This window comes from Octodon degus, unplaced genomic scaffold, assembly GCF_000260255.1.
Source record: "Octodon degus isolate 3935 unplaced genomic scaffold, OctDeg1.0 scaffold00032, whole genome shotgun sequence".
Lineage (NCBI taxonomy): Eukaryota > Metazoa > Chordata > Mammalia > Rodentia > Octodontidae > Octodon > Octodon degus.
In genome coordinates, this window is record NW_004524608.1 from 3,623,380 (window position 1) to 3,647,361 (window position 23,982).

The 23,982-nt window shown below is 40.8% G+C and overlaps 1 protein-coding gene across 3 annotated transcripts in view; it reads left to right on the forward strand.

Annotated features, from left to right (window-relative positions):
* Gatad2b (GATA zinc finger domain containing 2B) overlaps nt 1-23,982 on the forward strand; it is a 103,951-nt gene that overhangs the window by 74,245 nt on the left and 5,724 nt on the right. For 2 of the 3 annotated variants that reach the window (XM_004629831.2, XM_023713631.1), the window contains 9 exons: nt 7,912-8,247; nt 14,717-14,846; nt 16,736-16,867; nt 17,712-17,843; nt 18,363-18,533; nt 19,346-19,661; nt 21,278-21,480; nt 23,537-23,647; nt 23,814-23,931. In XM_004629831.2, coding sequence (XP_004629888.1) covers nt 7,913-8,247; nt 14,717-14,846; nt 16,736-16,867; nt 17,712-17,843; nt 18,363-18,533; nt 19,346-19,661; nt 21,278-21,480; nt 23,537-23,647; nt 23,814-23,931 — 1,648 coding nt within the window. In that variant the 5' untranslated portion in view covers nt 7,912. The remainder of the gene's footprint in view (nt 1-7,911; nt 8,248-14,716; nt 14,847-16,735; nt 16,868-17,711; nt 17,844-18,362; nt 18,534-19,345; nt 19,662-21,277; nt 21,481-23,536; nt 23,648-23,813; nt 23,932-23,982) is intronic. The other variant, XM_023713632.1, reaches the window with a different exon arrangement.

Genomic DNA, 23,982 nt, shown 5'->3' on the forward strand with positions numbered 1-23,982 from the left:
TTTGTGTGTGTGGCCAGCTCAGCCCACCAGGGGGCAGGGCTGGCTGGCATGTGGTGCTGGGGGATTGAACCGCAGTCCCTGTGCTTTGCTAAGCTTGTTTTAAGTAGGTGCTTTAGACCACTGAGCCATCTCACCAGCCTCTCAACATAAATTTAAAGCAAGACTTTTTTTTTGCATTTGTCTGTCACTGTTAATTACTTAAAACTGATTTGGGGGCTTGGGATGTAGCTCATTTGTACAGTATTTGCATAACATGCGTAAGTCCCTGAGTTCAGTTTCCAGAACAAAAAAAAAAAAAAAAAAGACTGATTAAAACTAATTTTTTTGATATATTTTGCTGTTTTTATCATACCTCTTTCTACTAGTTTGATCTGGCCAGTTAAACCTTAAACTTAGGTTCAATCCTTGATCCTTTTCTTTCTTAATTGTATATCATTTTTTCTGCGTAGTTTTTACCCATCCCTATACATTGCTTCAATTACTCCTTTTCCTGCTCAAATACACATATCCTCAGGGTTGGTCTGAACTGTGACTCTTGTTTGTATCCAGGTGTTAAACTGTTTATGGAATATCTCCACCTTGATTTCATGTTGGGGTTTTAAATGACTTCTTACAGTGCGATGTTTTCATTTTATGCATAGAAAACTGAGTTCATACTAGTTCAGAAATTCAGTGTGTATTGGCCTCCATAACAGGGATGTAGAATCTAGGTTCAGACTAGGTTTTTTTTTTTTTTTTAACGGAACTGGGAATTGAACTTGCGCTTGCCAGGGAAGTGCTTATTCTACTGAGCCATCTCCCTGGCCCCTTCAGACTAGTTTGATATGGTGGCACGCCCATGTACAGTCCGCTCCTTCTGTACTCTGCTGTAGTCTACAGTGTCTTTCTTCTTCTTTGTTAGCAAGCTCTTTCCTCATGGTCATAAGATGGCTATGGAAACCAACAAACCAGTGCTAATATTTTGTCTTTGCTTTCACAAGAAGAAAATAGAACTGATAGGGCTTACTGTCCTAGAATTTCGAGACTCCTAGAAGAATCAAGGATGGTTCCCAGGCTTCTGCTTTGCCTTGAAGTACATTGAGTCCTCTTTCCTAAAATAGTGAAAAGCAGAATACAGATGTACCTGTATTCTCCACAGAATATAGAATACCTAATTTACAATAGTTCAACTCAGGATGTTTCAACTTTGGTGATATGAAAACAATATGAATTTAATAGAAACAACACTTCCAGTTTTAAATTTTAGCCAGATATGGTGGCATGTGCCTGTAATCCCAGCTACTTTGGGTTGTTGAGGCAGGAAGAGTACAAAGTCAAGGCCAGAGTGGGGCAATTTGGCGAGGCCCTGTCTCAAACAAATTAAAATGGACTGGGGGTGTAGCTTGGCAAATTTGATCCCCAGAACTGCAACAATAAAAATTATTAATAATAGAATTGAAAAGTTCAGAGGTTATAGGAAAAATAAATAATAAAACTGAAATCTGAGGGCTGGGGAGATAGCTCAGTGCAGTAAGTACCTGCCTGGCAAGCAAGCGCAAGGTCCTGAGTTCAATCCCTAGTACTAAAAAAAAAACCTCTGAAAATAATATTATTTGATTTTGGAGCAGGGTATGGTGGCACATACTTTAGTTAGCACTCAGGAGATCAAGGCAGGAAGATTGCCACAAGTTTCAGGCCAGCCTGAACTAGTCTCCCAAAACCAAAGAATTATTATTATTATTATTATTATTATTGGTGGTGGTGGTGGTCTTTTCTCAGGCTAATGATATGCAGTATGATAATATACTTATGCTATTGGTCAGGGACAGCAAACCATGACTCCTACCAGCCACATAATCACAAGGCAAACAGTCAATACTCTGTAGGGTACTGTGGCACAAGTTATATTTAGTAGGTGAGGTGCATAGACATAGGCCCTCATAGGTAGTATAGGGTGCTTTCAGACTCTTGGCAGTCCTCCTGCCTCAGCCTCCCGAGGGCTGGGGTTATAGGTGTGTGCCACTGTGCTTTGCTTAGATTTTTAAAAATATTTTATTATGATAAATATATCTAGCAAAAAATTATTGACCATTTAAACTCTGTATATGTACAATTCACTGCTTTACGTGCTTTTTCACAGTGTGGAGCAACTATCACCACTGTCCATTTCCAGAACATTTTTTTCTGAGATTCTTTTCCCATGAAGCAGTGACTCCTTATTCTCCACTCACCACCCTTAACAGCTGAAAACATCTTTCCTCATGTTCTTCTATGTCTGATTTACTTTCTTGTCACAATGATTTCAAAGTTCATCCATGTTACATTGAATTTTGACCCAGATATGGCTGAGTGCATAAAGTTGAGCTTTGAGATAAAAAAAAGACAATAGGCATGGATAGATTGGTCAGGGTTCTTAGACCATTAGTTGAGAAAGTTTATCTCAGACATTCATATATCTCAGTTCTAGTTTCTTTAAACTTACAGTGTTAGTTTCTGTCTTTTTTTTTTTTTTTTTTGGAGATAGGATCTCACTATGTAGTGCAGGCTGGCCTTGAACTCCCTTATGTAGCCTAGGCTGGCCTTAAATTTATGGTGATCCTCTTGCCTCAGCCTCCGGAAGTGTGGGGATTACAGACTTGCACCATTTGCCCCACCCCTTCCTGTATCAATTGAGTATAGTAAAAGCTAGTGATTTGAACTGCTTTCAGCTTTTTGTATGAGCTGTTTTTAGCTCATTGAACTCCCATTTCAAGAAACTAGTGTAATGATAGCATCCCAAACTCCATTCCAGCCCTAAGTTACCGTTTTGTTTTGATATGTTTTCTATGCCTATGAATATAATTTATGGCAAAATTTAGAGCACTAGTGTATTAATTTATATTATTATATCTTGCTGTGTGCCTGCTATGGCTTGTATCTAGATGTTCCCCCAAAGTGTCATGTGGTCATAGGTGGTACTCTGTAGTAGTTGCTGGATTTGGACTGTGTGATGATGGGATCAAGGTTCTGTGGTGGCTAAATTAGTCCACTGATTGGTTTCTGCATAGTTGTGGGCATGGACCACCCTATGTAGGTTGTACCACCTAAGGGGCTGGTATCCTGGATGGAACATAAGAGACAGAAAGACTGCTCTTGCTTTTGCTTGCTGCTGTTGCTGCTGCTATTTCTTCCCTGCATGAATTGTTTCTTCTCTGTGATGTTTCTTTCCATGCTAACCTGTGTTGGGGCCAACTGACTATAAACTGACCTATAATAAACTTAAGGCAATGCCTGTCTAAAGTATTTTTTAATGTGTAAGTATGTAATCAGTTAATGGCAGACTTTTTTCATCCTCTGTAATTCCCTGTGCTATTCTCATTGATATCCTCAGTGTGTAGTGTTGAGTTACATAAGGCATTGTTACTGTGGAGTTAGAGCTTAACTTTTAGTTAGAGCTTAACTTTCCAGTCACTGCTTCTAGAGCTAGCTTTCAGGGTAATCAACTTTAGAAGTAACAAATATCAAAATAACAAACTTAAGGGCCAGCCAAATAGCTCATCAGATTAAAGCACCTACAAGCAGGTGCAAGGGCCAGCGGTTCAATCCCCGGGCCTGCTGTGGTGGCACACGCCTGTAATCCCAGCTCTTGAGAGGCTGTAAACAGGTGGATCACTATGAGTCTGATCTAGTAGTGAGACCCTGAACACCCTGTAGAACCTTCCCTAAAAATACAAAAACAAAAAACAAACAAACAAACAAAAAACCCTTTAGAAGAATCTATAGATACAGAATGTTACTATGTGGGAAAAAAAGGAAAAAAATAATATTATGTGGTATAATGTCTACCAAAAGCTGTTAAAGGAAAACTAAGAGGATGTGGAGAAAATGGAGCCCTGATACAATACTGATGGGAATGTAAAAATGGTGTGGCTACTTCGCAAAACAATCTGTGGTGGAGCCAGGGAGATGGCTCAGTAGAATAAGTGCTTGGCTCAAGGGCATGAGTTCAGTCCCTGGTTCTGAGAAAAAAATAAATAAATCTGTGGTAGTTCAGTATTAAACAGAATTACCATAGCACCCAGCAGTTCTACTTTTAGGCACATACCCAAGAAAATTGGAAACATTTTCTCCACACAAAACTTAGCTGCAAATGTTTGTAGCAGCATTATTTGTAATAACAAAAAAGTAGAAACAACTCAGTTGTCGCTCTGTTGAATGGATAAAGATATATTTATATAATAGACTATTTTCAGCAGTAAAATAGGAAGGTCTGGGAATGCTCTCAGGTGAAGCATTTGCTTGGCATGTCTGAGGCCCTGGGCTCAGTGCTCCAGACTTGGAGATGGCACTGTGTGTGTGTGTGTGTGTGTGTGGGTGTGGGTGTGGGTGTGGGTGCTAACAACATGAATGAACCTTGAAAACTTAATGCTGAGTGAAAGAACACATACAGGATTCCACTTCTGTGGAGTCCAGGATACGTGAATATAGACACGGATAGTAGACTCATGGTGTTTCATAGGGAGAGCTAAAGTGAGAAATAAGAGACTGAGGAGCAAAGGAGACTATAATGTGTATAGGGATAGAGGGCAGGGGGTGTTCTAAATCTGGTGGTAGATGCAAATTATACTAAAAACTTCAGATTAAATATATTTATATATGTATTTGTCAGATCTTTGATGCACAAAGTGAATTTTTCATTAGTGCATGCTTGAAAATATATTGATGTTGGTTTTGGGAAATTGGTACATGCACATAACATGTCTTGATGATTTCCAACTCCTTTCTCCCTGCCCTGCCCTCCCCTTCCCCAATATACCCTGAATCATACTCTTTAAATCTTTCATGTGTGCATGTACACACTTGTTTGTGCTCACTAGAGAGCAAACCCAAGGCCTCCTGTATGCTATGCAAGTGCTCTACCACTTGAGTCACATCTCTAGCCCCCAAATTATATATTCTAGGTAAATTGTATAGTAAGTGTATGACATCTAAGTAAATCTGTTCTTAGAAAAAAGAGGGCCAGCCAAATAGCTTAGCAGATTAAAGCACCTGCAGGCAGGCACAGGGGTGGGGTGGGGGTGGGGTGGTGGTCAATCCCCTGGCCTGTGTGCCAACCCCACCCCTGGGGCACACTGAGACTGTGATTGAAGCATGGTGGTGCCTGTCTGTAATCCCACCACTTAGGAAGCTGTAAACAGGAGAATCACTACCAGTCTGATCTACTATCACTAGTAGTGAGACCCTGAACACCCTGTAGACCCTTCCCTAAAAAAAATACAGGAAGAAAAAAAGAAACATTACCCACAAATTCAGAGTGGGGTTCTGACTTTGGTGTCTGAAAATATGTTCCCTTTTGTTAGAAATTATTTTGCTTACTTTTTCTTCCCATTATAACCAGGAAAAAAAAAAAAGATATCCCTTATTTTGATAATACCTTAAGCACATGCATAGTTTCCTTTGTAAGAGAACCAATTAATATTGATAGTCTTTTTCTCTCTTATCACTTAACTCTGAGTTACTGAACCTAATTTCATCTTTAGGGGCTGGGGTGAGAGCTCAGAAGTCTTAAGTGCCTGCCTGACAAGCACAAGGACTTGGGTTCAGTCCCTGGTACTACATGCTGTGCTGGCACCGCACCAAGCTGGCCACCAGAACCAGGTGGGGTGGCACAGAGCTGTAATCCCAGTGCTGGGGAGCCTGAGACAGGAGCATCACTATGAGTCTGACCTATGTAGTGAGACCCTGTACCAAATAAATAGATGATTTATACTTTAAAGTCATGGACCTAGCTTATAGAAATTTAATTTTGTTGAGCTTTTTTTTGGAACCAGGAATTGAACTCAGACCTTTGTGCTTGCCAGGGAAGTGCTTATTCCACTGAGTCATCTCCCTGGCCCCTAACTGTTGTGTTTTGTTTTGTTTTGTTTTGTTTTGTTTTTTCAGTGCTGGGGATCGAACTCAGGACCTTATGCTTGTCAGTCAGTCACTTAAGCTACTGAGCTATATCCCCAGTCCTGGCCCCTAATTGTTGAGCATCTTTTTTTTTTTTTTTCTTCAAAGTTTTATTGATAAACAGCAATGAGACAGTTGTTGAGCATCTTTTAGCACCTCATATTTATAGGTGAAATTGCAATTTGAAGAGGTAAAATGACTTATTAAATATTTGTGGTAAAAGTAACAGCAGTTAAGAACCTGTGTTATTATTACTCAGAAAGTTTTTGTTGTTCATCATTACTGTTTTTATCAGGTCAATAGCCCCAGATTTGAAGGTGTTACAGAAAAATCCAAATTTGCATTTAGATTTTACTAGTGTTTTTTAAAAAAGGAAAATAATTAATTTGCCTTCAGTAGTTTTACTTCATGAGTTGAGAAAATATTCTTATCAGAATAAACCCCATCAGTTCTCCATTAAGAATAACCACAGATCATGAGATTTTTAATCTGTGTCTATAGAATTAAGGGCAGGTAAGAAGCTCTTCTGCAATGTCTAGACAACTGAGGCTTCCTGTTAAGTGCCCTTCTGGTTTGTCATGTATTTCTCCACTCATAAGATATGCTTGGATGACGTAGGAACTTCCCAGTCACAAAAGTCTTTCCCAGGAGAAGGATTTGATATGAAAGCTAAACCCAGAAGCATTTGACTTTGAGCCTGCATATACAGTCACTTTGAGTGTGTTGTTGTTTTGTGGGATATAGCATTGATGACTGGAATGTATTTGAAGTTTACTTTTATTGTTGAGGTTGACTGGATAAATCTACTTTAATAGAAATGTTCTAGAACAGTAAAGTTTGGGAGGTTTGCTCAGTTAACCTTGTGGGGGTAATAAAAGGATAGTTTTTATTTTGGGGAGGTTAATATTTTTAAAAATCATTTATTTATTTTCTTATATGTTTATTTGGTCTCGCTACATAGCTCAGACTCATAGTGATCCTCCTGTCTCAGCCTCCCTAGTGCTGGGATTACAGGTATGCACCATCATGCCTGGTTTTGGTGGCTGGTATGGTGTGCCCAGCATGCGGGACCAGGGATTGAACCCGGGTCTTTATGCTTGCCACGCAGGTGCATAGACCATTGTACTCTCTCCCCAGCACTTTTTTTTTCTTTTTCCTTTGGCAGTTCTATAACATTATTTCCAAGTTAGTTCTTGTCCACATTCACTGTCTGAAGATTTTTGAACATGGTACCAGGATGTAGGTTACCATGGTATACAGCTTGTTAGTGAATCTTCATCTTCATTCCGTTTCCTGGACTACCATACCCAAATACGATATGGAACATTCCTTATTCCTTTGGCCCAGATAGCTTTGTTGAGCCTGGTGTCGATGTGCACATCTGGAGTCCCCATTTCCTTAATGGCAAACTTCTGGATCTCCTCAAGTGCCCAAGGGGCATGCTTCTTGAAGCCCTCTCCATGGATGCGCTTGTGAATGTTGATTGTGTATTTTTGGGTCACCACCTTGTTGATGGCAGAACAGCCCTTCTTCTCACCACCCTTCTTTGCAGGAGCCATTCTGCCGGGCCCAAGTTGGAAAGGAGCTTTTTTTTTTTTTTTAAAGACAGGATCTCTATATGTAGTACAGCATGTCCTCAAACTAACTATAGTGGCACCCTTGTTCACAAACAGTTCTTCTTGAGATTCTGGAAAAGACGCCAATTGTGTTCTTAACCAAGTGCACATTTTTTACAAACAAAAACAAAATTTTACCACACTCCTCTGTTTGCAAACCAAATAGTTTGCAAATAAAGCATTCCTGAACCGAGATACTACTGTATTTAGCTCAGGCTGGCTGCAAACTCAGTTACCTTCCTGGCTCAGCCTCTTGAGTGCTGGGATTACAGGTGTGTACCACCATAAGCCCAGCTACATTCTTCTTCTTAATAACTTTATCACTGTCCTATCTTTCCTATGGACTTTTAAAGTTCTGATTCCATTTATGTTACTCTTCCTGTAGGATGGATAGAATGACAGAAGATGCTCTTCGTCTGAACCTATTAAAAAGGAGCTTGGACCCAGCAGATGAGCGAGATGATGTGCTGGCAAAACGACTCAAAATGGAAGGACATGAGGCCATGGAACGTCTAAAAATGTTGGCACTGCTCAAAAGAAAGGACTTAGCGAATCTTGAGGTGCCACACGAGTTACCCACCAAACAGGATGGCAGTGGTGTCAAAGGTTATGAAGAGAAACTCAATGGGAATCTCAGGCCTCATGGAGACAACAGGACTGCTGGAAGGCCAGGCAAAGAAAACATCAATGATGAGCCAGTGGATATGAGTGCTCGACGGAGGTATGGCTCATGTTGATTGCCTCCAAGGATAGTGTCTTCTCATAGACTAAGCCTGTGTTAACTAATTCCAGTGAGAGGAGGGTGTTTTTCAACCTAAAGCTTCTTGAAGAAGTGTCTGTATCATCTGGCTTAACAATGAATTCATCTTTCCAAATGAAACTATATACCTTCTATTTGCTTAGTATACTGAAAATTATAGTATCTTCCCTTAAGATGGTCATTGCTGGAAAAGGGGGGCACTAGAGGACAAGTAGTTCAATTAGCATGTACCTTTATTCTAAATTTCAGACCTATCATACTTAGGAGAGGAAATATAACCTTTCCTTCAAATCATCCCAGGCATTTTAGGAGCTATTTATTATGGAGTCTCAGTTTTTTATTACATCAAAAGAGAATTAGCCTAACCTTTTATTGTATTAGAATATCTTGATGTGGTAAGTCTCTGATTTCTTGCTTTCTCCATGCTATTTCCACCAACCCTTGTAATGTATATACTGATCATATTCACACATGCACATTTTCTCAAGCCCTTTTAAAGTATCTATCAATTTCAAGCACTTTACTTAAAAAACTGATTGAGGGTAGAGAGGTTGATCAGTGAATCATAGTATAGAAAATCTTAATTTGGGATGGGCAGGGTAACTCAGCACACTAAGCACCTGCTTTGGCATGCACAGGGACCAGGATTTGATTCCCAGTCCCACATGCCTCACCAGCCCCACCCCTGGGGCACACAGCACTCCAGTAATCCCAGCCCTGGGGATGCTGAAAACAGGAAGATCACTGTGAGTCTGAGCTACGTAGTAAGACCCTGTACCAAATACATAAATAGAAAAAGAAAATCTTAGTTTGAAGAACATTCAGTTTAGTGATCGTTCAGAAACAACTGAGAAGCCTAAGAATTGCAGTATTTGCTTGTCTAATGGCCGATCTTACTTTGTCCTAGAACTGATCCAAAGCAGTATAATTAAGAAGCTGGACTAATGGAGACAGAAAGGGAGTGTATGTGGCACTGAGGATAGAACCCAGGGCCTTGTGCGTTCAAGGCAAGAACACTACCACTGAGCCACATGCCCATCCCAAGATCCTGTCTGTCGTCTTCTTTTATTTATTTATTTATTTTAATGTATTTAGTACAGGGTCTCTCTACACAGATCAACTCATAGTGATCCTCCTGTTTTCAGCCTCCCAAGCACTGAGATTATGCTTGGGCATCACCATGCCCAGTCTCAGTCGCTGTCTCAGCAAGCCCCTGGTCCCTGCATCTGCCTAAGCAAGCGTTTTAATCCACTGAGCTATCTGGTCAGCCCAAGATCCTGTCTTTCTAAAAAGTAGAATAAACTTCAAATAAATTCCATAGTGGTCCTAGAAGAAAATAAAAATTCTTTGATGCTTTAGGTAGTTATCAGCAAAATGTTATATAAATTCTAGGTTTATTAATAGATTAATAGATTGATTCTGAGATCCATTGGAAGAAAATTAGGTGATTGAGATAATGCATCTGAGCATTAATCCCATGGTCATCCTTGCCTTTCTGGAGCAGGCTACAGAGCCTACATTTTGGAGGAAGGAAGAAAAGGGAAAATTGGACTGTAAATGAATTTATCTTTCATAGGTGCATTATTAGACATTCTGGTAAGACCCTTATGCTATAGGAATTAAGTTGTGTTATGGTATGTTGTGATTTAAAAAGAGAGGTGGGGTTGCTCAGTTTTAAAGTGCTTGCTTAACCTATGACAGGCCCTATATTTGAGCCACAGCACTGTGTACCAAATAATGCAGACTGTCCTGAATCCCACTCAGTGTGCTTAATTATATTTGGGGTTGATGCAGGCAGTTTTGAAACACAAGCCTCTGGAAGCCAGGGCTCCAGGTTGCTCCCACCTATTACCACTTAAAACCAAGTTGTTTTATAATAAGAATGAACAAGATTAGTAGGCTCCTACTAAGTAGACCCCCTACTGGGGAGATAGCTCAACAATACAGTACCTGCTTGAGAAGTGCAAGGTTGTAAGTTTGATTCCCAGTACCAAAGAAGAGAAAGAAAAATGTTGGAAGCAGGCTGGCCAGATAGCTCAGCAGACTAAAGTGCCTGCTTCGACAGAGCAACATCAGCCAGGGAACCAACCTCAGAATGCCGTGCCCACCCTGCCCCTGGGGCACGCTGAGCCCCAATTGAGACTGGGTGTGGTGCTGCCCGCCTGTAATCCCAGCACTTGGGAGGCTGTAAAGAGGAGAATCACTATGAGTCTGATCTATACAATAAGACCCTGTACACTCTGTAGACCCTGTCCTAAATTCATAAAAGAAGAAAAAGTTGGAAGCAGAAGACAGAAGCTATGTATAGTGGTGTGTGCCTGTAGTCCTAACACAGGAGGCTGAGGCAGAAGGATTGTTGCAAGTTCAAGACCAGCCTGGGCTACAAGATGAGCTCAAGGCCAGCTTGAACTGCATAGTGAGACTCTGTCTCAGACAAAAATAGAGTTTTTAGCATGAGAAGTATTGTCATAATTGCCTAAATATCAGTTATAGTACCTGTGATACAAGTATTTATGAAACCAATCCTCATAACTTGAAATACTAGAGAAACAGAGCACTTCTTTCTGTTCAGTTTTTTTTTTTTTTTTTTTTTTAATCCTTAATTTTGGGGGGCCTGCTGGTTAGCTCAGTTGTTTAAGTGCCTGCTCATGCAAATGTAGTCAGGTGCAGGATACCGTGGTTTGAACCCCACCTCCACCTGCCTTACTAGATCCACACTAAAGGCAGACTGAGTCAGCACCCCCCCCCAAAAAAAAAAAAAAAAAAAAAAAACCAGAATCCTTCTGTTCAGTTGTTTTTACTACTGGAATATAGTCTCAAAATATGACAACTTCTAGGAATGTGTCAGACTAAGTTGCAAGCATTTTCAACTGCAAATTGGGCTTTTAATAGTCTCTAATAGGGGCTGGGGATTTGGCTCAGTGGTAGAATGCTTGCCTAGCAAGCTGGAAGCCCTGGGTTCAGTTCTTGGCATCAAAAACCAAAAAAAAAATTTTTAAATAAAGTCTCTAATAAAGATTTCATGCTTTTTAACCCCAAATACTGTAAATCATATATATTTGGGAAAGGAGCAGAGTAACTTATGTCTCTGGAATGTTTTTCATTCCTGGTCAAGTTTAAATAAAAGAATATTGGGCCAAGGATATATATATAGCTCAGTGACACGGCACCTGGCTAGCAAGTATGAGGTCATGAATTTGATTCCTGGTTCAAAAAAAAAAAGAATGTTGAGCAGGACTTGACTTAACACTTTCAACTTGCCTGTCCAGTGTGAGTCTGAGTGTATCTGGGAACAAAATGGCTTTTTTTTTGTACCTGGAATTGAACTCAGGACCTTGTGCTTGCCAAGCAGGCACTGTGCTAATGAACTGTATCCCCAGCCCTAAAATATTTAGAATTATTTTCCCTTGAAGCTTCCTGATGTCACACAGTTCCGAAATCTCCACCTCAAATGTCTCTGTCCTTCTTGGTACTAAGCATTTCCTGAGTAGGAGATGGCACTAATTTAAACATGGAAGATTATTACCTTAGAAACAGTCTTCTGTAATATGTGTAATCCAGGACTAGAGTTTTAAAATCTTCTGACTGGGTACATTGGTATATGCTTATAGTCCCAGCTGCTCCAGAACTTCAGACTAGAGGACTGTCTGATTTTTAGCAATTTGATACTAGCTTGGGTAACATGGTGAGGTCCTGTCTCAAAAAGACGGTGAGGGTGGGGGCTGTAACTAATAATGCAAACAAGGTGAGTCAAGGAGAGAATGGAAAACTTTCTAGACCTTAAAATTGTTCACCTATGTTAATCTTACAGGTGAGGGTAAGAAAGAATATGTATACAAATAAATAAATCACACAAAAATGAATTTAAGCACTTTGTTTAGATTTGACTGTTATCCCAGGAATTTAGGGTTACAGAATAAAAGGTTCTCTTCTCCCTCTAGTGGCTTCTTTTTGTATAACTGCACATTCTTGATTTGCTGTATCTGGACAAACTTAATAGTTCACAGGATGGATAGTCATTCCCCTTTTTCTATTTCCTCAGCTCAACTTGGGTGGTTTTAGTAATTCAGATTTACCTTGACTATTTAAATTCCAATCCTAAACATCAAGGATGCCTTGATCAAAAGATTTCCATGGGTTGAGGGTTTAGCTCTTTGGTAGAGTACTTTCCTTGCCTGCATGAAGCCCTGGATTCCTCCTCAGCACCATTAAAAATGTTAGGAAAGGGCCGGGGAGATGACTCTGGAATAAGCACTTCCCTGGTAAGCGCAAGGGCCAGAGTTCAATCCCCAGTTCCGCAAAAAAAAAAAGAAAAACCTCTGCATGCCAGAAGCAACTGAGATAAGAAATTTGAGAAATGTTAGATAAGCTCTTTGTGAGTCATAATCAGTAAACATTAAAATTTTTATACATTCAAGGAAGATTTTTAAAAATACTGCCCTAGACCTTTGAGCCTACAGTATGGGGGGGGGGGAGCTGGGAAAGTAGCTTTGAAATCACTGAGCTCACTCTTTATAACTCCAGTACTCGAGAGTTTAAGGCAGAAGAAATACCACAAGTTCTAGGCTAGCTTGGACACAAAACACAAAATAGCCATGTGTGGTGGCACATATAACCCCAATACTCTGGAGGCTTAGGCAAGAGGATCATGACAAGTTTCAGGCCAGTCTAGATTACAGAGAAACACTATCTCAAAAAAAAAAAAAAACAAACAAAAATTCAGAGGAGAGATACGAAATAATTATTGATTTGGGAACCTAAGACAGTTTCTAGGATTCACTTACATTACAGAAACAAACCTAGACTGAGAAATAAAAAAATAAAGGTGGTCTAATAAATAGGAAATAAGAGTAGTCATAGTGGGAGATTCAGATGTGTGAAAGTAATTTCTCTGTTATGACTGCCAAGAGCCCAGCCTGGCCTTTTACTCACTGTGTAGCCTCCTGAGTTCTGGGATTACAGGCATGCACCACCACATCTGGCAAATGTCAAAATAATTTCTGAGCGTGTCTTTTGAGGGAAAAATACAAGTTAAACTCTGGTGAGTTACCAAGCATGGTGGTATATATCTATAATTGTAGCTCCTCATAATGCTAAGGCAAGAAGATAAAAATTTCAAGCCTAAGCCTGGGCAACTTCATGAGACCCTCAGAATAAAAAAATTACAAGGGCTAAGTATATAGTTTGGTGTGAGATCTCGGGTTCAATCCTTTTTTTTTTTTGACTTTATTTATTTATATGTGTGTGTGTGTGTGTGGCCAGTTCAGCCCACCAGGGGGCGGGGCGGGCTGGCATGTGGTGCTGGGGGATTGAACCGCCGTCCCTGTGTTTTGTTAAGCTTGTTCTAAGTAGGTGCTTTAGACCACTGAGCCATCTCACCAGCCCCTCGGGTTCAATCCTTATTACTGCCAAAAACAAAATAAAACCTCAGCACTCTGGCAAATTGATAGGACTTCAAGTATATTTACTTTTGGAGGCTTAGTTTTTCTCCAGAAGGCTGTAGCTTGCAGTGTCTATTTCTTAAAATCACTTAACAGTACTTGCTTTTGGCTGCTATTCTTTAGATAGTCTAGGCTAGACTATCATAGCAGTTGTCACATAGTTTCCTTTTTTTTTTCCCCCATACCGGGGATTGAACTCAGGACCTTGAGCTTGCCAGACAAGTGCTTATTCTATTGAGCTAACTCCCAGCCCCACATAATTTCCTTTCTTAAAAATTCTTAGTTAGCCAATATGTTGTTTTTTGGTTTTTTTGTTTTGTTTTGTTTTTTGATACAGAGTCTCACTGTATAGTCTAGACTGAGCCTCCTGCCTCAGTCTGCAAGTGCTGGCATTACAGGCATGTACCATCACCACACCTCACGAGAACCATATTATTATAATTAGCTGCCTCTTAGTGGATAACTAAGCTCTACTGCCTTTGCCCTTTCTCACACAGAACTATTTATTTCCTTTCCAAACCTCTACATAACTAATGAGAGCCCAGTGAAGATATAAAAATCTGTTATAAGAACACTCATCTCTTTATTCCTAAAGCTAATCATTATTTTGTGTATTTATACCTGTTTGCTTTGTAAGGACTTTAGGGAAGGAAAGTATCTTGCTGAGATTTTGCTATCAGATCTTGGTGTCATCTACATCATAAGACTTGAGTGTTTGTCTTTCCCTGGGTAAATCAAAACAGACCTAAAGTCACTTCATTTCCTTGTCAGTACAGGGGAGAAAAAAAAAAAAAGGTCAGGTATGCTAGTGCATAACTATACTTCCAGCACTCAGGAGGCTAAGGGAGAAATTCAAGGCCAGTCTTGGCTACAAAGTGAATTCAAGGCCAATCTGAACTGTGTAGTGAAACAGTCTTAAAAAGACAAAAAAAAATTTTTTTTAATGAGCTTTAGTATCGGAAATAGTAATTTTTCTTTTTCTTATCTAGTGAGCCAGATCGAGGAAGGCTAACTCCTTCCCCAGATATCATTGTTTTGTCTGACAATGAGGCTTCCAGTCCCCGTTCCAGCTCCCGAATGGAAGAAAGACTGAAAGCAGCCAATCTGGAGATGTTCAAGGTAAACACCTTCATTTATGTTCTTTCTGTTTTCTTTTCTTCCCAGCCCCACTGCTTTTTTTTTTTTTTTTTTTTTTTTAACTATTTTTTGTAACTACCTTCAATGATTTTCCATTTCAAAGCCATGCCCTTTTAATTTTATTTATTTATTTGGTACAGGGTCTCACTACACAGCTCAGACTCATAGTGATCCTCCTGTCTCAGCCTCCCCAGCACTGGTATGACAGGTGTGTGCCACCATGTCCAGTTGCAGCGGCTGCATATAGCATGAGGTACCGGGAATCAAACCCGGGTCCTTGCCCTTGCCAGGCAGGAACTTAGACCGCCAAGCTATCTCCCCATCCAAGCCATGCCCTTTTTTTTTAAAGGTTGGCTTTTAGCCAGATGTGGTGGCTCACACCTGTAATCTTAGCACTCGGAAGGATGAGGCAGGAGGATCTCTGAATTCGAAGCCAGCCTGGACTACAAAGTGAGTTCAAGGCCAGCCTGAACTACATAATGAAATTCTGTCTCAAAAGAAAAAAAAATTACATATAGGGCTGTGTATGGTGGTGCATGTCTATAATCTCAGCACTGGGGAGACTGAGGCAAGAGGATTGCTACAAGTTCTAGGCCAAGCTGGGCTACATAGTAAATTCAAGACCAGCCTGAACTACATAGCAAGACTCTGAATCCCCCTCACCCCCCGCCAAAAAAAAATTCGTACCATATATTGAGAAGCCAAGTGTGATGGTACATGTAATCCCAGCAAGCTAGAGGCATGTAAATTGAAGCCAACCTAAGTTACATCATGAGACCCTGTGTTAAAAAACAACCAGAACAACAAAATGCATATCTAAAGCAGGAATGTTCAGTCTAATTATACACCCTCACAGCTCATATCACATAAAATAAACTCTTAACTGCAAGGATACCCTGTAACTCTTGCCTCAGAATTTAGATTCTTGGGGCCGGGAGAGAGCTCAGTAGAATAAGCGCTTGCCTGGCAAGCTTATAGGCCTGAGTTCAATTCCCAGTTCCACAAAAAAAAAAAAAAAAAAAGGATAGATAGATAGATAGATAGATAGATAGATAGATAGATAGATAGATTTTTTTATATGTGTATGCACACAGAATCCACCAAACATGTATACTCTTTAGGAAAGGAAAATCTTGTGTAATGATTTTAATACTAAATTCCCTAGGAAGTCCTGAGATTAATGCAAATTATTTTTGACCTCTACAGAGATGTTCAAAGTGGTGGTCTTTAGCTTTTAGACACGTTAGTATGGTAAACTGCTACTTGGGTAATCTCAGTCATTGAGATTGTTGTGTGTATATTTTTAGCTTATTCTCTAAGGTCATGCAGCATGTTGGGTTTTCCATGATACATATCTTCTAGGGTTCCCCATATAGAGGAAACACCATCTGTTGGAAAAAGGACATACTATTTTTCCTGACACGTGTGCATTTTTGGTGGACTCCGTATAACACACACACCCAAAATGTGGCTTATAAAGATTCATTCATTCTAACCAGCCTTGGTAGCACACGTCTATAATCCTGGCACTCGGGGCTAAAGCAAGAGGATCATTTCAAGTTTGAAACTAGTCTGGGCTATAAAGAGAGCTCAAGGCCAGCCTGAACTGCACCTTGTCTCAAAAAATCTCCCCCCCCCAAAAAAAAAAAAGATTTGGTCATTCTGTTTCACCAGAAATCTCACTGAGTAGTGTTTGTATGTGTTCTCTTCACTTGATAAGCACTTGAGTACTTGTTGAATGCCGGGCACTGTGTGATTTCTTATAGATGTTGAAGGTTTAAACTTAAAAAGTACAGATGCTCTCTCTCTCTCTCAGCAAAAGACTCTGGGTATGTGCTGCCCTGTACCTGATGGTCTCCATGTTTCCTTAGGGGAAAGGCATTGAAGAACGACAGCAGCTTATCAAGCAGCTGAGGGATGAGTTACGGTTGGAAGAGGCTCGATTGGTGCTATTAAAGAAACTGAGACAGAGTCAGCTGCAAAAGGAGAATGTGGTCCAAAAGGTAATACACTACAGAAATAAAAGGCTAAGAGAAAAGAAATAAAACTTGTTTTAGAGTGACTGTCTCAGGTAGATTCTGCTTTATGGCTTATTTTTCTCTGGTTCCAGTTTTTTTTTTTAAGTAGTGGTAGGCCAGACAGACAGTTCAGTGGATTAAAGTGCCTGCTTAGGTAGACACAGGGACTGGGGTTTGATCCCCGGCATGCCCGTGCCAGCCCTGCCCCCAGGGCTTGCTGAGACATTGAGACTGGGCATGGTGGCACAGACCTGTAATCCCAGCTCTTGGGAGGCTGAAAAAAGGAGGATGACTACGAGTCCAATCTGTGTACTAAATATATAAAAAATAATAAATAAAATAGTGGGCTTGGGGTTGAGGGGAGTTGTTTTGTTTTTATTTTTTGGGGAGGAGCTCTTTTTGTTTTGTTTGTGTTTTTGGTTGAGACAGAGTTTTGCTGTGTAGTCCAGGCTGGTTTTGGGACTCTCGGCAATCTTCCTGCTTTAGCCTCCCAAGTTCTGGGATTACAGGTGTGCACCACCATGCTAAGGCTAATTTTTTTCCCCTCTTCTATCTTAGGCTTTAGTCAAGAATGCTTTTTTTTTCTTTTTGAGACTTCCTTTTTGGGTCTTACTATACAGTTCAGGCTGCTCTTGAGCTCACTTTGTAGCCCAGGCTGGTTAATGAAGAATACCTTTAAAAAAAATAATACTTTAATCCCATTTTTCTACTTTTTTGTCCTAGGCAACTGGAGATGCACACTGACAAGAAAATTTAAGTTTAGGGATGTATTAAAGTCCACTTTTGAATAATTGCTTTTTCTAGTCTAATTTTCTCTTCCTTCTCCCAGACTCCAGTTGTACAGAATGCAGCATCTATTGTTCAGCCGTCTCCTGCCCATGTGGGACAGCAGGGTTTATCTAAACTTCCCTCCCGGCCTGGAGCCCAGGGGGTTGAGCCTCAAAATTTGAGAACATTACAGGTATGTAACCCATACTAGGATTATAATGTACAAGGGCCATGTCTATCCTGTGTCTGTTCGGGGGCTTTTGTAGGAGAACCTAGCAATGACAAAGGTGCTTTTACTGGTCCTTCATGGCATGATTTAGTCTTCAATAGAAAAATTAATAACCTTCATTGTCTCACTATAATTCTTTTTCTCTAGAGAAGATTTCAAGATTCTCTAGAGAGGGTTATCTTATACCAATGATGGCCAGTCTTTATAGAGTTTTCAGTGATGACAGTGAGCTGTCACATACATCTGTAGGTACACCACCACTGGCATATACCAAAAAGGCCAGGGACTTACTAGCTGCTAATCAACATTTAGAGTGATGGTAGATTAATCTTATAGCTCATTAGACAAAATGACATGACAGAGTCTGAGTGTGTTCTAGTGTCTCCTTAGTCATGCATTAATTATAAAAGGCAGTGTTTTCCTTTTTGCATTTTATATAGCATACCACTAGTGACTAGCTTTTTCCCTTTGTTTCCTCTTCAGGGTCACAGTGTCATTCGTTCAGCAACCAGTACCACCCTCCCACACATGTTGATGTCTCAGCGTGTTATTGCACCAAATCCAGCCCAACTGCAGGGTCAGCGGGGACCACCTAAGCCTGGCCTTGTACGCACCACAACACCCAACATGAATCCTGCCATCAATTACCAACCAGTAAGAAAAATCTCTCATGTGGAAAAGGGCCAGAGGTTTTTATTTTTTTGTACGTAGAGGAACTAGGACAATATGGATGATTTGGGTGGAGTTTTGTTACTGTTTTGGGGGGAGATGTTTTTGTTTGTGATTTAGTTTGGTTTGGTTATGGTTTTTTGGAGATAATAAAGTCTCACTATGTAGTCCTTCAGCTCACTGTATAGCTGAGGCTGGCCTCAAACTCACAACAATCCTTTTCTCTCAGTCTTGAGTGCTAGGATTATAGACATGTGCCATCGCACCCAGCTAGACTTTTTAGTTTTTTATTTTCTGTTTTGGTTTTTGTTTTTGAGAAGAGTTCTTGCTGTTGTTCTTCCTGAGCCTCCAAAGTGGTGGGGTTACAAGCCTGTGACACTACACCCAAGTTGGATGGAGCCTGAATAGAGAGCATTCCCCATAAGGATTTATGACAGATAGTTTGGGTTGGGTTGGTTTTTGCTTTTGTTTTTGTTTCTGTTTTTTTCTTTTTTCTTTTCCCTTCTCAGCAGTTCCATCTCATTTCTTTTTTACTATGTGCCAGAATTCTCTTTCAAGGGCTAGGGAGATAGCTCAGCGGCTTAAGCACCTGCCTGGCAAGTGCAAGGTAACTGAGTTTGATCCCTGATACAAAAAAAAAAAAGAATTTTCTTTTCAGTGAACAAGTTGGATACACCCTATTTTGTGGAAACGGAGTAGTCCAGATTAGGATCAGATAGTATTCTCCACTAAAAAACAAGAATTGGTCTTTTCCCACAGGTCAACTATGACTGATACCTATCCTCAATCTGTTTCAGCAGTCAAGTTCTTCCGTTCCTTGTCAGCGCACATCATCATCTGCCATCTACATGAACCTCGCCTCCCATATCCAGCCAGGGACCGTGAACAGAGTGTCCTCACCACTCCCTAGCCCCAGCGCCATGACTGATGCTGCCAATTCACAGGCTGCAGCCAAATTGGCTCTTCGCAAGCAGCTGGAAAAGACGCTCCTGGAGATCCCACCTCCAAAGCCTCCTGCTCCTTTGCTTCACTTTCTCCCCAGTGCCGCTAATAGCGAGTTCATCTACATGGTAGGCTTGGAAGAGGTCGTGCAGAGTGTCATTGACAGCCAAGGTAAGATCAGTTGTTGGGCAGGGGGGTTGTAGTTCACACTGCCCACAAACCTGCTGCAGTCCTCCTACCTCAACCTCCTGAGTGCTGGGATTATAGGCGTGTCACCACTGCCTGGTTTGATAAGACTCAAGGTGTGATTGATACGGACAAAGTATCACAGGGTACAACATGGCATTAAGTAACCTCTCAGTTTATTTTGTTGTTGTTTTTGTTGTTTTTTTGCAGGGAACCAGGGTTTGAACTCAGGCCCTTGTGCTTGCCAGGCAAGCACTTATTCTACTGAGCCATCTCCCCGGCCCCTAACCTCTCAGTATTACAGCGCTTATTTCTAATCAGGCATAGCATTACATACCTATAATCCCATTTATTTGAGAGTCTGAGGCAGGAGAATCATAATGTTGAGGTCAGTTTAGCAAAACACTATCACAAAAAAGTGAAATGGACTGGGGATGTAGTTTAGCGTTCACTGGGTTCAGTCCCCAGTACTGGGTCTGTGATAGGGAGAGAAAAACTGTGTGTGTGTTTTGTATATTTTTTCAATATGTTGTTTAGTTCTTTTAAATGCCTAGCTGAACTGGGAATGTAGCTCGGTGGTTAAAAAAAAAAGCATTCCTATATACTCAAGGCCCTAGGTTCAATTCTTAGCACCACATTAAAGCTCATAAAAGGTGCCTAGGCTGATGCATATATAATTTTTTTGCATATATAATTTGATGAATAAAACTTGTGAAAAAAAAAAACTAGCAGTGGTGGGAGTGGTATGTTTTGAGACAGGGCTCTCACTATGTAATTCAGGCTGGCCTTGAACTCAGAGGTCCTACCATCTTAGCCTCCCAAGTGGTGGGATTAAAGGTGTGTACCATCATGCTTAGCTGTGTTGAATTATTATATTCAGTTCTTGCCGTTTGAGTGCTTAGAATTGAGAACTGCATATGCGCTTTTTTTTTTTTTTTTTGAGAAACTACACATGCTGATACCTATAGCTAAAAATGATCACATTTTATTGCTATAATATACTAAACCAGACTATTAATACCATACAGTTTAAAGAAAGATATTAAGTGGAGGGAAGTACTTAGAAGACTTGCTATGGGCTATAAAAGATCACAAAGTTACAAGTTGATAACCAAAAGTTGTATATAAAAGGAATAAAAAGTTGGGCGTGAGGCCTCATAGCTGTAATCCATGAACTTGGGAGGCTAAGGCAGGAAGATTCCGGGTAGTTCAATGCTACATAGTAAGACTGTCTCTTAAAAAAAAAAAAGAAGAGTGGTATAAGGTAAGCATATGCTAAGAAGCACCGGTACTAATTGAGTTACATGTAGTCCTTTGATTCTGAGTTGTCCCAGTATTCTCTCATTGTGATATAGTAGGAAGTAAAACACGGCTTCTTGTTTTAGCTTGTCACTTAAAGGCGATTTATAGTTTATTTGATGTAACTGATTGTCAAGTGAAATAAAAATATTTTTTTAATAATAGAAGGGTTTGTTTTTATAGGAGTTCCTTAAATCAGGAGGGAAACCCCCTGGAAAAGTTCTATTTAATGAAAAAAAAAAAAAAAAACAGAAGAGATAGGAAATGTGAAGCCACTGATAATTCTTTCTGTTGGCATGTAGGCAAAAGCTGTGCCTCACTCCTGCGAGTTGAACCTTTTGTATGTGCCCAGTGCCGCACAGATTTCACCCCTCACTGGAAACAAGAGAAGAATGGTAAGATCCTGTGTGAACAGTGTATGACCTCCAACCAGAAAAAGGCTCTGAAAGCTGAACACACCAACCGGCTGAAAAATGCTTTTGTGAAAGCCCTACAGCAGGAACAGGTAAGAATTCTGGTTTCTACTTCCCAGCTACCTCTGTGGGTTTGGTTTTACCAATTGTTGTTCCTAGATCCAAGGAGTTACCTCCCATAGGATCTCTATAGGCTTCTGTACCTGGAGGCCTAGGTTGTTTTTCTTCCTCCTGTATTATCCTATTTTTCTGATTTGCATTTGATTATTTCTGATGGCACTGCCCCTGTAATCTCAGCACTCAGGAAGCTCTGGATCACCATGAATTTGAGGCTAGCCTGAACTATTTCAAAACAAAATAAAAATAGCATAAAGACTGAGGTTAAGAGAAAGGAACAGAAGCTTAAACTCGGGTTTTGGCTAGGTGTGGCACTCCACACCTGTAATCCAGCACTTGGGAGGCTCAAAAAACCCACAAAAAGCAAAAAACAATTTGTTTTTTCCGTAGCACTGAAAGAATTTCTCTGTTCTCACTCAACTTTATTTTTTCCTCAAATGGATTTTGGTGGGAGAAATTACTATTTATATAAGAAATCTTGGGTGTGTGTGTTAGTGTATTTGTATTTTGTATGGTATAGGGTCTCACTATGCATCTCAGACTTGCAGTGATCTTCCTGTTTTAAGCCTCCTCAGCACTTGGATTACATGCATGCACCACCACACCTGGTTTCCATGGACAGCTGAGCACACCCCAGGGGTAGGGGTGGTATGGCATGTGGTACCAGGGATGGAACCCTGGTCCCTGCGGCTTACCTAAGCAGGCACTAAGTCCACCATGCTATCTTGCTGGCTTCATCCAAGAAATCTTTGGGAAAGTAATTACCTATAGCCCATACTTAAAGAAATGATAAAAGAAAGTAGGTTATAAAATAACTCAGTGTTTCTGTGAGTTTGAGGCCAGCCTGAACTGTGCAGTGAAACCCTGCCTCAAAAAGACCATAAATATGCTGGCCCCGCCCCTGGAGTATACTGAGACAGCCATTGAGACTGGGTGTGGTGGTGCGCCCCTGTAGTCCTAGCACTTGGGAGGCTGTAAACAGGAAGATCACTATGAGTCCAGTCTACATAGTGAGACCGCGTAGACCCTGTAGACCCTGTGCTAAATACAAAAAACAAACAACCATAAATAATAGTAGTTAAAAAATGAGAATGTCTTGAAAAGGGGACAATCTCTTAGGAAATTTAGATGTTTTTCTCTATTCCACTTTCTCCACCATTTTTCAGAGTCCTTTTTGGGTAGTTTCACAGACCTTCTAGAAAATAGGCAAGCATTAAAAATAGAATGCTGGCTCGGTGGCCTGCCCATTAGCTCAGTTGTTTTAAGTGCCTGCTTAAGCAAAGCAGTCAGGCTCAGGATGCTGTGGTTCAATCCCCAGAACTCACACCAACCAAACCTGCCCTGAAGGCATTCTCAGATAGAAAAAAAAAAAAAGACTCTCTCCAGGTCCAGTGACACACACACATCCATAATGCAATCTCAGGAGGCTGAGGCCGGATTGAAAGTCTGAGCCTAGCATGGGAAACTTAGTAAGACTGTCTCAAAATAAAATAAAAAGAAGTGGACTGGGCTGCATAGTGAGTTTGGTGCCATCCTGGAATGCACAGCAAGACCCTATCCTCGGGCTGGTGAGATGGCTCAGTGGTCTAAAGCACCTACTTAGAACAAGCCAAGCTCAAGCAAAGCACAGAGACCTGGGTTCAATCCCCCAGCACCACATGCCCGCCCGCCCCCTAGTGGGCTGAGCTGGCCACACAATAGATAAATAAATAAATAAATACATAAATATTAAAAAAAAGACCCTATCCTCTGCACAACCCCACTGTGACCACCAAAGAAAAAAAGATGCTAAGAATGTAGCTCAGTGCTCCACAGGTTCAATTCCTACTATAAAAACTAAATAAAACCTTAACACAATTCATCAGCCTTGATTACATTAGTCAGTTCATTGTCACCACCTAGGTTCCTCTCCCATTTTCTAAGAGCCAGCTGCCTTTAGCTAGCTGGCAGTATTAGAGATAAGGCCTCTAGGCTTTCTTGTTAAGAAATTGGTTGCTGTCCTGCCCGGCCTGATCTGATGACTCTCAACAGGAAATTGAGCAGCGATTACAGCAACAGGCAGCGCTTTCTCCTACTACGGCTCCGGCTGTGTCCAGTGTCAGTAAACAAGATACCATAATGAGACATCATACACTTCGGCAGGTAAGGAATTTTCCCCTGACCCTGATTTCAGGGGAAATTGGTTTCAACCATGTGTCCCAGTTTGTCCTTTCTTCTGTGAGAACTGTACCTCTCTTCTGTACTCCTGTGTCTGCCTCCCACTTAACCTTCTGTCTTGACAAAGTTTTGTCATCTACTCATTTTGCAGGCTCCGCAGCCCCAGAGCAGCCTCCAGCGTGGCATACCCACCTCTGCTCGTTCCATGCTTTCAAACTTTGCACAGGCACCCCAACTGTCTGTGCCAGGCGGCCTCCTTGGTATGCCAGGTAAGAGAGGTTGATCTGCAAACTTCTCACATAAATTAGCTGGCTAGCGCA